A 16,994-nucleotide genomic window follows, 5' to 3' on the forward strand; every position below is an offset into this window, starting at 1 on the left:
TATATATATATATATATATATATATATATTTTATAGTTGCCCCCCTAATTTTGTCCCTGTCCCCCCATGTGCCCCCCCTAAATATGAAAGCTGGAGACGCCACTGCTGTGTGGAAAGCCTTGACTCTTGGCTGGAAAATCATCAAAGACTTTATCACACAGGGATTCTCAGGCTGGAAGTCAGCTTCAATCAAACATTTTTCACACAGGAATTTTGTTTCATGGCAGGTTCTGTTCCTCTCTCCCTGATAGGCAGCGTGGCTGAGGTTTCCCCACAGGTGTAACTATAGACATTCAACAGGAAGACAACCGCCATAGAACAGAATTCTGCCCGAAGATGAAACTTCATCTTCCATCTGAAAACAATATCCTGGAGAAAAGGATCTCTGAGTAGCCCGGCATTTGCTTTCCAGCGCTAAGCAAATATTGGCAGCTGGGTCTCAGCATTGAGATGGTGCTGACGGCATTGGTTCAAGTGGTAAAAAAATTGGCCAAACGGTAAAAGGTACACAGGCTGGCAAATCAGCTCCAGACGTTAAAGTAGATACCAGCTATTGTAACAATGCGCTAAAAAGGAAACTGATGCTGCTGCTGCTGCAAAAAAAGAAAAGATATTTACTAGGTAGAGAAAAGAACAACACTAAGACCCCTTTCACACTTGTGCAACTTGTCCTGCGACCTGGGACTGCAAAGTCACATGACAATTCATACCCCATGATTTCCAATGGGGCATATCTGTGCGACTTTAAGGTAGTCCCTGCACTACTTTGGTCCGACTTTGATGCCCTTGAGGTCCATAGACCTCAGGATTACACAGGCATTGCCTCAAGTCACATCACTTTCAGGTTGCACAAGTGTGAAAGGGGCCTTAAGGGTTGATTTACTAAAAGCAAACTGATTGAGCACTTTGCAAGTGCAGTTGCTCCAGAGCTTAGTAAATTAGGGGAAGCTCTTCTGACTTCCATTATCCAATCATGTGTAAGCAAAAATGCAGTTTTTTTTATTTTCCTTGCATGCGATTGGGTATTCTTTGTACAGTGAACCTTCATCTCATTTATCAAGGTCTGGAGCAATTGCACTTGCAGGGTATTACTATTTGCCTTTAGTAAATCAACCACTTACAATACAATGTAAGTAGCTCCCTGCTAGAAAGAGAAGAAAAAGCTAAAAACCAAGAGCCAATCCAATTACAGCACATTCTTATTTTATGGACAGGAAGTGTCTCATGTCCACCACACACTTACCTTCTTCAAACCCATCTCGGAAAGATCCCGAGCGGCTCATGGTTCGGGTCTTTTCATCCAATGACATGGAGCTGTTTCGGAAGCGGGTCTCGCCGTAGTGGTCAGATGAGCCGTCGGCGTTGGACAGGCTGTGAGTTCGGAGCATTGCCGCGTTTGACAAACTCATCTGTGACGAAGCTGATGGGCTTGCTGGAGGTGGAAAGCCCATAAATAAATATTAAAATATACTTAGGGGAGCAGGTTCAACAATAAGTGATTGTTAAAAACAATTATATGGAGAGAAGATATGTCAAATCTACCATTAGGAAGTTGATAAACTAGATGTCTAAACGGTCACTCAACTAAATGATTCTACTAAACCAGAGACATTCATATATGGGATTCAAATGGCTTAGGCGTTTTGAGGGCTATACCCTGTTCCTCAGAGTCAAAAGGCTTGACTCTGAGAAAGAGGGTATAGCCCTCGAAATGCATAAGCCATTTGGATCCTAGTTCATGGGTGCTCATCCTGTGGCCCTCCAGTTGTTGCAGAACTACAAGTTCCATCATGCCTCTACCTTTGGGAGTCTTGCTTGTAACGGTCAGCCTTGCAATGCTGTATTTGACTTGTAGTTCTGCAACAGCTGGAGGGCCACAGGTTGAGCACCCATAGGTGATATCCTCCCAAGCTCAGGGGGACGGGGAGTGGACTGATCGATTGTGTTACTTTGCTGTGCTTTGTCAGTCATATCATCTGTGAGTAGATTTAATTACATTTTTTGTAATAAATGTTTTTTGGGAAATGTACTAGGCTGGTGCACCCTCTCTTTTTCTTGTGTTTTTCTAGTGTCATTGGGACCCCCACCCGACCGGAGAGGGCAGCAAGGCGCTGTGCGTTTATATCTCCAGTTGTGAATCAGACGTGCAACAAGTACTGGCATTAGAGCACCACACTCCTACGCAGGAGGTGTTGTGTTTTACATTGAAATATGCCCATACTGAGGTTTGAAAACCATCACTTGACCCTTCAAAGTTGGCAAATTCCAAACTTGTTCGTTAAATACTTTTACTAGTCTAAAGACATATAATAGTATTTGCTTGTTGAGGCACAACTAAGCCTCTGAGTGATTGTTTCTTCTTGTAAGCACTCATATGTTGTCTTCATACACTAGTAACTAACAAGTGTAATTTAGGAAAGAAAGTAACCACCCCAGTGTCAGCATTATCTCAGGGGTTTCATTTGAAAACAAGTAAACCTAGGGGTCAATATACCGGTTGGGCAGCAGTCATCTTCATCTTGGTTATCGTAGACTTGAGGTGTCAAAGTTACTTACCGAGCTGAGAGAAATTAAACCTAGTTCCGGAAGGAGACGTAATGCTGGAGCCAGGTGAAAAGGGAGAGCTACTGGCCGTGTCTTGTAGCCCTCCTGCTGAATGAGAACGCAGCCATTCCTTGGTGTCATCCTGACCTCGGAGCTGAGAGGACGGTGCATACCTGGGTGAAGCCAGGACAAATTGGTTCATAATATTTGTAGACAATGATAAGAACATCAACATCCATGCACAAACCATCAATGTGGATAACTCCAACCAACAGTAATTAAAAGGTTAAAATGTAACACTGAAATGTGTGCTTCAATTAATCTCACAAGACTAAACATTTATAGATGACAAGGTTCAACAACCATACTGGTCAATACTTCCCAAACTTATTGGACTGGCTCTACTTCAGACATACAAACACACCTGGATCTAGAAATTCAGAGTGGGCCCTTGTTTAGGGTGGCAACTTTTTTTTTTTTTTTTTTTTAAGGTTAACATTTTACCCAAACCCAAAATTTTTATGAGATTTTATGTTATGTTAAATCTGGCATAATCCTTCATTTTCTATGTAGGGGAGATGGAGAAGAACTCAAAGTGCCTTAACAGAATTAAGGAAAACTGCAGTGAAATTATTAATTTGCCGACCTCCATAAACATGCCCAAAGTATACAAACTTCTGTGGCCACAAAATTAAGAATCCTTGGGGCAGCCCAGTTAAAGTGGCCTTTGATTGACCACATAACATAAATCTGGCCTAGCGTACAGAAGGATACCCTCAAAACAAAATACGAAGGTTTTCAGCTGAAGAGGACATGACCTGATTGTCCCAAAAAAATAAAGTTTTTCAAAGGCAATCTTTGAGAAAGCTGGCTACGGTCCAAGTTTTTCTGGATTGGACAATTATTTGTTGATGCTAAATTTTGGAAAAGCCAGCTTAGAAATGACACAGTCATTGGGAGTCAGTAGGAAGAATGTTCCTTACATTGGTGATCAGTGGAAAGAATGGTCCTTACATTGGTGATCAGTGAGAAGGATGGTCCTTACATTGGTGATCAGTGGGAAGAATGTTCCTTACATTGGTGATCAGTGGGAAGAATGTTCCTTACATTGGTGATCAGTGGGAAGAATGCTCCTTACATTGGTGATCAAAGTGGTACTCTTACAAGAAGCTTAAAAAGGTCATTGGAGTCACGCTGCTTACTCTGCCAAGTGGCATTGGCCCTGGAAATATGTAGGCACCATCATATGGGAATGCCAGTTAGCAGGGGCGTTGCTAGGTCTACAAAAGATCTGGGGCTAAAGCCCATAGCAGCGTAGTAAAGAAAGTCATACGCTTGGGTGGGCATATACATGTATATACAGTAATATACGTGTGTGTGTGTGTATATATCCCCAGAGAGCCTCCCCTTAAATCAGGGTCCCCAGAGAGTCCCCCCTTACATCAGAGTCCCCAGAGAGGCTCCACCTTGCATCAGGGTTTCCAGAGAGCCCCCCTTACATTAGGGTCCCCAGAGAGCCTCCCCTTAAATCTGGGTCCCCAGAGAGCCTCCCCTTAAATCAGGGTCCGCAGAGAGCCTCCCCTTAAATCAGGGTCCGCAGAGAGCCTCTCCCTTGCATCAGGGTCCCCAAAGAGCCTCCCCTCCCCTTGGGGAACCCTGCAGAGACTTGGGGCTATGGGCCCCAGATTCGGAGCTATAGCCCCAAAAGCTGCCCCCTAGCGACGCCACTGCCAGTTAGACTCAAGGAACCATTAACAATCACTAGAGCTTTTCTCAATCCAGGTTCTGTTGAACCCTTGGGTTCCTCCATAGGTTGCTAGGGGTTCCTTGAGCAAGGAGCAATTTCTGCCACTGAAACCAATGATCTTTTTTTAGCAATCTGTCTGAGGGGGATTTTTCCCACTGACCAGAAATGTAAGAAGAATTCTTCTTGACCATCACACTATGGTCAAGCACCATGCACACATGTACAATGATGCAAGAATTATTAACAGGGGTTCTCTGAGGCCGGAACATCATTTCAAGTGTATCTCTGTATTAAAAGGCTGCTCTAAAGCAGGGGTAGGCAACCCGGGGCCCTCCAGCTGTTGCAGAACTACAAGTCCCATCATGCCTCTGGGAGTAATTGTAACTGCCAGCCTTGCAATGCCTCATGGAAAATGTAGTTCCACAACAGCTGGAGGGCCCTAGGTTGTCTACCCCTGCTCTAGAGGAACCCTAGGGTTCTACAGAACCTGGATGGGAACGGATGCTCTATAGCAGAGATATGCAATTAGCGGACCTCCAGCAGTTGCAGAACTACAAGTCCCATGAGGCCATAGCAAGACTCTGACAGCCACAAGTATGACACCCAGAGGCAGAGGCATGATGGGACTTGTAGTTTTACAACAGCTGGAGGTCCGCTAATTGCATGTCCCTGCTCTATAGCGTTTTTAAAGGCTGTCTCCACAGCAGAGTGCATGCTGGAACATAGCACCGAATTTGCCCGACATGGCTCTATCTGTGCTTTCTCGTTTCACCACGTCAGTGAAATGCAGCAGTTTATTTAGAAATCGTGAACTTTAGACATTGAGCAATAATTGCAAAACAATTACACAGCAATACACACTTCAACATGCAAAAAAAAAAAAATTTTTTTTCAACAGAAGTATTGTTCTTCATTAAAATAGATATCTATTTTCTCAGCTGAGAATTCGATTTCATGTTTCACTCTTTTTGGTTGTAATATACAATGATCTTATTAATACTTTAGTAACATAAAAATCAGGATAGGCAATGGCTTACTCCCAGTCCACGCATCGGATGTGTTTTCACTGCTACCTAATCTTTTAAACAATATTAATGAACATTTGCAATTATTGTCAGTAGTACATTTATTACAATTCTGCTGGTTAATAATGACACATCATACAACACCCCAATAGTCTGTCACATGCAACACAAAAAAAAAACACCCCACTTTGAATATTCGCTGTACAAACAAGAATGCAAAACTGAAAACACGTAAACAAGGAGGTTTCAAAAAACAACCACAACAGCACTATGCAGAAGTCACAGCGGTGCCAATACCTGAATCCCTTCTTAGGCAATGTGTTTCTATCGAGTTGGGGGTCACTGCAGCAAAGTTAAGAGAGGGAGAGATCATTTTTATAGAGTGGAAACAGGAAGTGGAGACGTTTTACGGACCAGCCAAACGTTACAGCGGGGGGGGGGGGTCAAACACAAACGTGCAAAACACAGGAGCGTGTGAAACGTGCAAGGTGAACACTCACAAGTCCACGGTTGTGAGGAAAAACGACACTCAGACCAGTGCGGATGTTAATGGAATATATTAAAGTGTAAATGTGTTTGTCTACAAATGTCATATTATAAAAGGCAAGGCAGCAAAATCATCAATTTCATAAGTAGTAATTATCAGCAATGGTAATCCCTTATACCTGTATTAGTATCTAGAGCAGCCTTTCTCAACCAGGGTGCCTTTTGGGTTAATCTTGGGTGCCGCGAACACAGGATGCAGTTTGCCCTGAATGTGAATGTGCTGCTATTGTGCCGGCCAGCCACCAGCACCATAACAACTAATGAAGCGCTAGGGCAGGGGTGTCAAACTGGCGGCCCTCCAGCTGTTGTGGAACTTCAAGTCCCATCATGCATCTGCCTGTGGGAGTCATGCTTGTAACAGTCAGCCTTGCAATGCCTCATGGGATTTGTAGTTACGCAAAAGCTGGTTACGCAAAAGTGGGAAGAATGTTCCTTACATTGGTGATCAGTGGGAAGAATGTTCCTTACATTGGTGATCAGTGAGAAGAATGTTCCTTACATTGGTGGTCAGTGAGAAGAATGCTCCTTACATTGGTGATCAGTGAGAAGAATGTTCCTTACATTGGTGATCAGTGAGAAGAATGTTCCTTACATTGGTGGTCAGTGAGAAGAATGCTCCTTACATTGGTGATCAGTGAAAAGAATGTCCCTTACATTGGTGATCAGTGAGAAGAATGTTCCTTACATTGGTGATCAGTGAGAAGAATGTTCCTTACATTGGTGATCAGTGAGAAGAATGCTCCTTACATTGGTGATCAGTAGGAAGAATGCCCCTCACATTGGTGATCAGTGAGAAGAATGTCCCTTACATTGGTGATCAGTGAGAAGAATGTTCCTTACATTGGTGATCAGTGAGAAGAATGTTCCTTACATTGGTGATCAGTGGGAAGAATGTTCCTTACATTGGTGATCAGTGGGAAGAATGTTCCTTACATTGGTGATCAGTGAGAAGAATGCCCCTTACATTGGTGGTCAGTGAGAAGAATGCTCCTTACATTGGTGATCAGTGAGAAGAATGTTCCTTACATTGGTGATCAGTGAGAAGAATGTTCCTTACATTGGTGATCAGTGAGAAGAATGTTCCTTACATTGGTGATCAGTGAGAAGAATGTTCCTTACATTGGTGATCAGTGAGAAGAATGCTCCTTACATTGGTGATCAGTAGGAAGAATGCCCCTCACATTGGTGATCAGTGAGAAGAATGTCCCTTACATTGGTGATCAGTGAGAAGAATGTTCCTTACATTGGTGATCAGTGGGAAGAATGTTCCTTACATTGGTGATCAGTGGGAAGAATGTTCCTTACATTGGTGATCAGTGAGAAGAATGTTCCTTACATTGGTGATCAGTGAGAAGAATGCCCCTTACATTGGTGGTCAGTGAGAAGAATGCTCCTTACATTGGTGATCAGTGAGAAGAATGCTCCTTACATTGGTGATCAGTGGGAAGAATGTTCCTTACATTGGTGATCAGTGAGAAGAATGTTCCTTACATTGGTGATCAGTGGGAAGAATGTTCCTTACATTGGTGATCAGTGAGAAGAATGTTCCTTACATTGGTGATCAGTGGGAAGAATGTTCCTTACATTGGTGATCAGTGAGAAGAATGTTCCTTACATTTAGTGGTCAGTGGGAAGAATGTTCCTTACATTGGTGATCAGTGAGAAGAATGCTCCTTACATTGGTGATCAGTGAGAAGAATGTTCCTTACATTGGTGATCAGTGAGAAGAATGTTCCTTACATTGGTGATCAGTGAGAAGAATGTTCCTTACATTGGTGATCAGTGAGAAGAATGTTCCTTACATTGGTGATCAGTGAGAAGAATGTTCCTTACATTGGTGATCAGTGAGAAGAATGCTCCTTACATTGGTGGTCGGAATGCCACCTTTACAGACAGCTGAAAAGATCACTGGTGTCATACAGCTTGCTCTGCCAAGTTGTGTTGGCCAAAGAACTACGCAGCACCACCAAACAGAAGGTTAAGCAGCCAAGTTTAAGGAACCCCAGAGTTCCACAGAACCCTTGCTGAGAAGAGCTGGCCTATGTGGTCACTGCAAAGATAGCAGCAGATTGGTTTTGATGACCCATATCAGTACACTATAAGAGACAGTACAAGCATAAGGGAACTAGAAAACGAATACAACTGCATACAACGGTGATCATTTATCTGCTCTGCCTTATAAAATGGCATTTGTCGATAAGGTGTGGTTGGATAGGAGCTGAGCAGTATATATATATATAAAATAACTGACACTGTTTCCAGCAACATTAGGCTGTAATTATAGCGATCGTTTAGAAAGTGTGCACACCTCATGTGACCTAGATTTCCCCTAACTGAAAGCTATGACAAATATCGCCTTGGCTTCCAACCAACCCAGGGCTTGTGCCAGCAGGGTGAAGGAGAATATATTAAACAGGCTGACGTGATGATAAACCTGGAAAAGCTTCTTCCAGGAGCCTGTAAGACCAGGAAAAAAAAAAAAAAAAAGTTTGTTAAAGGATTCCAATTCAAATTTTTTCTATTTTTAGCATCAAATTTGGGGGCAATTCATAGAAGGGATAAATAATATGTAGATGTTTTCGCACATGAACATATTACTGAGGCTATGGCCTCATACAGCTTACCTGACATGCCCCCCCCCTCCCCCCAACCTGGTTGGGTGTATGGGCCATGGCTCCAGACGCATGAACAAATCATTACTTTACACAGTCAGAGTAGCCGTGTGAATGAGCCCTTAATTAGGTTTTATTGTTATTTTGTACAATTTCTATTTTTTTTAAACAGCCCTTTGGGGGTGGGGGTGAAGGGGGGGGCTATGGTGAAATATCAGGGGTCTAAACACACCCCAGGTGTCTTTCTTTTGAGACAGAGAAAGTGATTTGAGGACACAGATCGCTCAATTCCTTTGTCTGCAACCTCAGCTGCACTGTAGAATGAACGAACAGGAAGTGCTCTGCACAGAGGCTCCCTGTTCATTCACAAACTGAAGCAGACTTGGGGATGAGGGGAATCAGAGCTGTGGGAAGTTGGTCGAGTCAGATCATAGAGGGGGGATGATTACTAGAACTGATCCTCCTCTGGCTCCTCTTGCAGTGGCAGACAGAAGGAGGACAAGCCTACAGGGGGGAGGGGGGGCCCCGGAGCTTGGAACTGTCTGCACCATAAAGCTGCCTGGGCCCTACCTTTTGAACTGATGGGGCCCGGGCCCTATACAGGAGGGCCAGTAATACCCCACTTTTTGGCGGCCCTGGATGGCACAACATGCCACTGGCTCAGTGGACTCCCCTCAAGTATGTAAAACTATTGCCACACTTGTTTGGGTGCATCCATTACAGTGCCAAGTAATGTCATATGCCCAAAAAACGATCACTTCTGTAAACAAATTTACCTAATCCCTGAACCCAATCTAATCCACTAACCCTAAACTTGCAGCTTATCGTGAGGAAGGGGGCTATGATGAAAACTGTCATATTGATATGAGCACCGATGTCACGAGGAAAACTTTCTGCAGTGAAATACAACACCAAAAAATCTGCACCCCCAAAACAAACCCTAAATGTTTGTGCTGAATACTTCTAACACCACATTACCAAAAGTATTGGGACACCTGCCTTTACACGCACATTAACGTTAATGACATCCCAGTCTTAGTCCGTAGGGTTCAGTATTGAGTTGGCTCCGCCCTTTGCAGCTATAAGAGCTTCAACTCTTCTGGGAAGGCTGTCCACAAGGTTTAGGAGTGTGTCTATGGGAATGTTTGACCATTCTTCCAGAAGGGCATTTGTGACGTCAGGCACTGATGTTGGATGAGAAGGCCTGGCTCGCAGTCTCTGCTCTAATTCACCCCTAAGGTGTTCTATCGGGTTGAGGTCATGACTCTGTGCAGGCCAGTCATGTTCCTCCACCCCAAACTCACTCATCCATGTCTTTATGGACCTTGCTTTGTGCACTGGTGTGCAGTCATGTTGGAACAGGAAGGGGCCGTCCCCAAACTGTTCTCACAGAGTTGGGAGGATGAAATTGTCCAAAATGTCTTGGTATGCTGACGCCTTAAGAGTTCCCTTCACTGGAAATAAGGGGCCAAGCCCAACCCCTGAAAAACAACCCCCACACCATAATCCCCCCCCTTCACCAAATGATTTGGACCAGTGCACAAAGCAAGGTCCATAAAGACATGGATGAGCGGGTTTGGGGTGGAGGAACTTGACTGGCCTGCACAGAGTCCTGACCTGAATCCGATAGAACACCTTTGGGATGAATTAGAGCGGAGACTGCGAGCCAGGACTTGTCGTCCAACATCAGTCCCTGACCTCACAAATGCTCTTCTGGAAGAATGGTCAAACATTCCCATAGACACCCTCCTAAACCTTGTGGACGGCCTTCCCAGAAGAGTTGAAGCTGTTATAGCTGCAAAGGGTGGACCAACTCAATATTGAACCCTACGGACTAAGACTGGGATGCCATTAAAGTTCAAGTGCGTGTAAAGGCAGGCGTCCCAATACTTTTGGTAATATAGTGTATATCATCGAGGAGTATGGGCATAGAAGGCCAGCAGCGTCTTCAGGCACAACCTCCCCAATGGTGTCACAGATGTGTGCTCTCTCATGGTTAGGTCTATCTAGTAATAAGTAAAGGTGATTGTTTAAGCAAGCATGCAGATATGGTAAAGTCAATGTTGTGTTATATAGTATGGAATTGTTGTTTTTTCATTATTTGAATAACAGGATCCTTGAAAAGTTATGTTTATGTGCATAGTGTGATACTTTAGTTTGTATGTCAGGGGTCGGAGGTCATCTGAAGAGGAATTCTGGGTATATACATGGCAAATTTTTATAAATAAATTTCAACCTGCCTTCACTCGCAGAAACTTGAAAGAAATGATAAAGCAGCACTGAAACCCTACAGCTGTCCTTTTGGAATCCAATAATATTGCAGCGGCGTTCAACATGGGTTTCTGGATTGTGGGCTGGCAGCCTCCGCCTGCCAAAGAATTTCCACAATATCCTTAGTTTGTTTTATAATTACATGAATCTAAGATTGCAGCGCCAAGCCTAAACCAGCTGCACAGGAACAATGTGCTTTAATATTTAACTAGTCAAAATACCTTACACGTCGTATTCTTTACTCAGTCCAGTTTGTATACATCGTTTACAATCCCTCAAGCCCTGATAAAGAGACGAAACGTGTTGGACTGGGTCATAAAGTCTTTTATGATCTTGCATAGAAATAGGGGCAGTATTGGGTTTTGAAATCAAAAGCTGGTTGGGAAAAAAAAAAAAAGCTAAAATTGCCATGTGTGGTCACCTGCCAGGTCAATAGTCTCACCTTCAACACCGTCTTCCAGCTCTTGAGATGGCATAAGTGAGCACTGAAGGTAAAAGAATCAAAAAAATTCACAGGGCTGTGCAGTCTTAGGAGCTTGGAGACAGCGCATAAGGGTCAGTTTGTTATGTAGTCTCAGGAGCTGGGAGGCAATATATGAGGTCAATTTGTTATGCAGTCTCATGAGTTTGAAGACAGTGTGAGATCAGTCTGTTATGAAGATCCAGGACATGGGAAAGTGTATGAGGTCAGTTTATTATGCAGTGTCAGGAGCTGGAAGGCAGTGTGAGGTCAGTTTATTATGCAATGTCAGGAGCTGGAAGACACTGTGAGGTCAGTTTATTACGCAGTCTCAGTACCTGGAAGGCAGTATGAGGTCAGTTTATTACGCAGTCTCAGTACCTGGAAGGCAGTATGAGGTCAGTTTGTTTTGCAATCTCAGGAGCTGGAAGACAGTGTGAGAGGTGGGTTGGTTATGCAGCAGTGACGGCCCGCCAACCAACTGGGGGGGCTGTGGGTGCATTGTTTGTTAAGAGTTAAGTTACTTATGCAGACTCAGGAGCTGGAAAACCATGTGTGTGATCAGTTTGTTATGCATTCTCAGGAGCTGGAAGACAGTATGAGGTCAGTTTATTATGCAGTCTCAGTAGCTGGAAGGCACTATGAGGTCAGTTTATTATGGTGTCTAAGTAGCTGGAAGGCACTGTGAGGTCAGTTTGTTTTGCAATCTCAGGAGCTGGAAGCCAGTGTGAGAGGTAGGTTGGTTATGCAGCAGTGGCAGCCCGCCGACCAACTGAGGGGAGGGGGGGGGGGGGCTGTGAGTGCATTGTTTGGTAAGAGTTAAGTTATTTATGCAGTCTCAGGAGCTGGAAGACAGTGTAAGGTCAGTTTATTATGCAGCCTCAGTAGCTGGAAGGCAGTATGAGGCAAGTTTGTTTTGCAATCTCAGGAGCTGGAAGACAGTGTGGGAGGTAGGTTGGTTATGCAGCAGTGGCGGCCCCCCAACCAACTGGGGGGGGGGGGCTGTGGGTGCATTGTTTGTTAAGAGTAAAGTTACTTATGCAGTCTCGGGAGCTGGAAGACCATGTGTGCGATCAGTTTATTATGCAGTCTCAGGAGCTGGGAGACAGTATAAGGTCAGTTTATTATGCAGTCTCAGTAGCTGGAAGGCAGTATGAGGTCAGTTTGTTTTGCAATCTCAGGAGCTGGAAGACAGTGTGAGAGGTAGGTTGGTTATACAGCCTCAGGAGATGGAAGACACTGTGTGAGATCACTTTGTTATGCAGTCTCAGGAGCTGGAAGGCACTATGAGGTCAGTTTATTATGGAGTCTAAGTAGCTGGAAGGCACTGTGAGATCAGTTTGTTTTGCAATCTCAGGGGCTGGAAGACAGTGTGAGAGGTGGGTTGGTTATGCAGCAGTGGCAGCCCGCCGACCAACTGAGGGGAGAGGGGGGGGGGGGCTAGGAGTGCATTGTTTGGTAAGAGTTACGTTACTTATGCAGTCTCAGGTCAGTTTAATATGCAGTCTCAGTAGCTGGAAGGCAGTATGAGGTAAGTTTGTTTTGCAATCTCAGGAGCTGGAAGACAGTGTGAGAGGTAGGTTGGTTATGCAGCAGTGGCGGCCCCCCAACCAACTGGGTGGGGGTGGGGGGGGGGGCTGTGGGTGCATTGTTTGTTAAGAGATAAGTTACTTATGCAGTCTCAGGAGCTGGAAGACCATGTGTGCGATCAGTTTATTATGCAGTCTCAGGAGCTGGGAGACAGTATAAGGTCAGTTTATTATGCAGTCTCAGTAGCTGGAAGGCAGTATGAGGTCAGTTTGTTTTGCAATCTCAGGAGCTGGAAGACAGTGTGAGAGGTAGGTTGGTTATGCAGCAGTGGCAGCCTGCCGACCAACTGAGGGGAGAGGGGGGGGGGGCTAGGAGTGCATTGTTTGGTAAGAGTTACGTTACTTATGCAGTCTCAGGAGCTGGAAGACAGTGTAAGGTCAGTTTATTATGCAGTCTCAGTAGCTGGAAGGCAGTATGAGGTAAGTTTGTTTTGCAATCTCAGGAGCTGGAAGACAGTGTGAGAGGTAGGTTGGTTATGCAGCAGTGGCGGCCCCCCAACCAACTGGGTGGGGGGGGGGGGGGGCTGTGGGTGCATTGTTTGTTAAGAGATAAGTTACTTATGCAGTCTCAGGAGCTGGAAGACCATGTGTGCGATCAGTTTATTATGCAGTCTCAGGAGCTGGGAGACAGTATAAGGTCAGTTTATTACGCAGTCTCAGTAGCTGGAAGGCAGTATGAGGTCAGTTTGTTTTGCAATCTCAGGAGCTGGAAGACAGTGTGAGAGGTAGGTTGGTTATACAGCCTCAGGAGATGGAAGACACTGTGTGAGATCAGTTTGTTATGCAGTCTCAGGAGCTGGAAGGCACTATGAGGTCAGTTTATTATGGAGTCTAAGTAGCTGGAAGGCACTGTGAGATCAGTTTGTTTTGCAATCTCAGGGGCTGGAAGACAGTGTGAGAGGTGGGTTGGTTATGCAGCAGTGGCAGCCCGCCGACCAACTGAGGGGGGGGGGGGGGGGCTAGGAGTGCATTGTTTGGTAAGAGTTACGTTACTTATGCAGTCTCAGGAGCTGGAAGACAGTGTAAGGTCAGTTTATTATGCAGTCTCAGTAGCTGGAAGGCAGTATGAGGTAAGTTTGTTTTGCAATCTCAGGAGCTGGAAGACAGTGTGAGAGGTAGGTTGGTTATGCAGCAGTGGCGGCCCCCCAACCAACTGGGTGGGGGTGGGGGGGGGGCTGTGGGTGCATTGTTTGTTAAGAGATAAGTTACTTATGCAGTCTCAGGAGCTGGAAGACCATGTGTGCGATCAGTTTATTATGCAGTCTCAGGAGCTGGGAGACAGTATAAGGTCAGTTTATTATGCAGTCTCAGTAGCTGGAAGGCAGTATGAGGTCAGTTTGTTTTGCAATCTCAGGAGCTGGAAGCCAGTGTGAGAGGTAGGTTGGTTATGCAGCAGTGGCAGCCTGCCGACCAACTGAGGGGAGAGGGGGGGGGGCTAGGAGTGCATTGTTTGGTAAGAGTTACGTTACTTATGCAGTCTCAGTAGCTGGAAGGCAGTGTGAGAGGTGGGTTGGTTATGCAGTAGTGGCGGCCCACTGACCAACTGAGGGGGGGGGGGGAGGGGGGGGGGCTGGGAGTGCATAGTTTGGTAAGAGTTAAGTTACTTATGCAGTCTCAGGAGCTGGAAGACCCTGTGTGAGATCAGTTTATTATGCAGCCTCAGGAGCTGGTAGACAGTGTGAGTGGTTGGTTGATTATGCAGCTTCAAGAATGACAATGTAAATGTCAGTTTGTTCTGCTAAGCTCAGACCCTGCATACTCAAACTATATCTTCATAATCACGCCTGCAGTATTATAATATTCCAGGACTGAATATTCAGATTGTTGCATGGGCTCATTCATGACTAGTTCTCTTTACACCTTGCTGCTCAATGTCAACAAAATTCTAAAAAGCGGTCTATAAATACACAGAGTCAGAACTGCTTATCCAAGCAGGTGAGAATGATGACGGACAACAGACGTGATGACAAGCTGTCAGGCCGCAGCCGCATGCCAGAGAGAGAGAAAGAGAGAGAAAGCCGTCTGCCAGCAAGAAGCTCTCGATGGGATCATTGCACTGGGATACAAAACAACGTGAATGGGAACCGCAAGCAACAGGTGATGGGGCAGTGGCTTGTTCCCACAGAGAAGACAACAAAGCGCAGCCCGCCGTGCAGACATAGGACCGGGCGTTGTGTACAGCCATGACAGACGCAAGTTACCTGTCCTGCTTCCGGGGGAGAGTGTTTCTGCTGAACTTAGGACTAGCACCAGGGGAGGACAGAGGGCTACGCCAACAGATCGACACCAAGCACAAAACAAAACAACATTCAATTAAAAATCCAGCCACATATTAGAAAAGGAACAAAAAAAAAAAATCAACTCAACCTTTGTTGTATTGAATCACCCCCATTGGCTGCCTATATCTTGTGGTGACTCCAATGGTGGGAATTTCCTGTAAAGGGATCTGACTCCGCCCCCTCCGACAAGGCCATACCAAACCCCGCCCCAGCAGGACCCCTGATTTTTGGGGTTGGGGGCGCCATACTCTCCTTTCACATCCCCCCCCTCCCGCTGTGTTTCATCACCCGAGACCCCAAGTAGTATTATATTCTGAAGTAATATGAAGCAAATCCTGAAAAGTCAGTTTTAAATATTCATACTTTTCAAATTTCCCAAGACTCTTCTTTCTTAAATTTTTGATAGAATAAGGAATAGTTCGTATTTTTTTTGCTGTCTGTGCCCCTTTGGGGGATCTTTCCCCTCACTTCCTGTACCAGAGACACAACAGGAAGTGAGCGTAGATCTCCCTAAAGCGAGAAGAAATCCCTGCTTATACTGTTCTCACCAGAACAAGTGTCCCCAATGGAAGACTTCCCATTACTTCCTGTTCCAGTGACAACTGTCAAATGTTGGATTTCCCATCACTTTCTCTCCAGGATACAATGGTCACCAGGACAAACAGGGAGAGTAAGTATACGTGGCACAAACAGCACTAAAAACCTGACAGGGGGGGTTTTATGCCTTCCACACAAAGAATTTTAGATGCACCATTGCAACTTTAGAGCAGACTTGGACCTCGTTCACCTGGGCGTAGTACAGCGTACACCTATGTGAGGGTCGTGTTTGCACCGCACAGGGATGCACAGGTGTTTGGCGCAGAAATTCCCATTCTTGTCAATTGGGACGCAACTCCTGCGCAGACACAGACGCTGCTCGCAATTTAAAATCAGTGCGGGGGGTGTGTCCCCTCAGTGTGCATTCAGGACTGTGCACCCGCCCCAACTGGCAAAAGTGGGAGCACATCTGTGTGGATGGAGCCACTGTGTTCCAACTGACATGAATGGGACTGCCTGCGCATAGCACCTGTGCATTCTCGTGTGCGCAAACACGGCCCTTGCATGGATGTACGCCTAAAGCACATCGCTCTCCTCCAGATTCTGCAGGCAGGGGGGTAACTACTATGAGGCAAACAAGGAGTCTGCCTCGGGTGGCATTTTTCAGGGGGGGTGGTGCCACCCCCAGGCAGAAGGGCAGAGGCAGCTCTTTAACCACTTCCCGTCCTTTCGGTGGTTGTACCGGGATGATGCCTGCAGGCCCTCCCCCCCTTTTCCGCAGCCCTCTCTGGCTCTCCTGATCCACCAGGATACCCGAGCGACCAGCCAGCGCGCCCGCCGGCTGGCCGGACAGCCAAGCAAAGCCGGTGTTCTGTCGAGAAGTGCCCGCTATCGAGAAGTGCCTGGGACGAACAGCGCATGCGCCGTACGGAACAGCACAACAGCTGTGTTTACAATCAGCTGTTGTGACGGCGAGACGGCGCCTGCGCACAATAGCCGACCGAAGAGATGTTTCTGTCAGATTGCGCATGGCGCTCCCGTGGCGAGTTCACGTTTGTGAGGGGCGGATTTGTACATGTTGTGGGCGGATTTATAAATGATGCCCTTCAGTTGGCTAAACACGCCCCGCAAGCGTCCAGGAAGAATAGCATTAAAAGTTTTGTTTTGCAGCACCGGCCATCTTTAAAAATTCCGCCCCCAAACTGCCCATCATTTATAAATCCGCCCACAACGTGTACAAATCCACCCCTCACTAATATGAACTCGCCACGAGAGCGCGGGGCACAATCTAACAGAAATATCTCGACAGGCTATTGTGCGCAGGCACCGTCTCAACAGCCGATCGTAAAATCAGCTGTGGTGCTGTTCCGTACGGCGCATGCGC

At 45.9% G+C, this 16,994-nt stretch overlaps 1 protein-coding gene across 8 annotated transcripts in view; it reads right to left on the reverse strand.

Moving 5' to 3' along the window:
• The window catches only part of NAV2 (neuron navigator 2), a 634,885-nt gene that overhangs the window by 53,050 nt on the left and 564,841 nt on the right, over positions 1-16,994 (reverse strand). For 6 of the 8 annotated variants that reach the window (XM_073604037.1, XM_073604035.1, XM_073604036.1 and 3 more), the window contains 4 exons: positions 14,996-15,061; positions 5,614-5,658; positions 2,557-2,717; positions 1,244-1,432 (listed from right to left, as the gene is read on the reverse strand). In XM_073604037.1, coding sequence (XP_073460138.1) covers positions 1,244-1,432; positions 2,557-2,717; positions 5,614-5,658; positions 14,996-15,061 — 461 coding nt within the window. The remainder of the gene's footprint in view (positions 1-1,243; positions 1,433-2,556; positions 2,718-5,613; positions 5,659-14,995; positions 15,062-16,994) is intronic. The other 2 variants (XM_073604040.1, XM_073604038.1) reach the window with 1 other exon arrangement.

The sequence above is a fragment of the Aquarana catesbeiana genome, linkage group LG11 (assembly GCF_042186555.1).
Source record: "Aquarana catesbeiana isolate 2022-GZ linkage group LG11, ASM4218655v1, whole genome shotgun sequence".
NCBI classification, from domain to species: domain Eukaryota; kingdom Metazoa; phylum Chordata; class Amphibia; order Anura; family Ranidae; genus Aquarana; species Aquarana catesbeiana.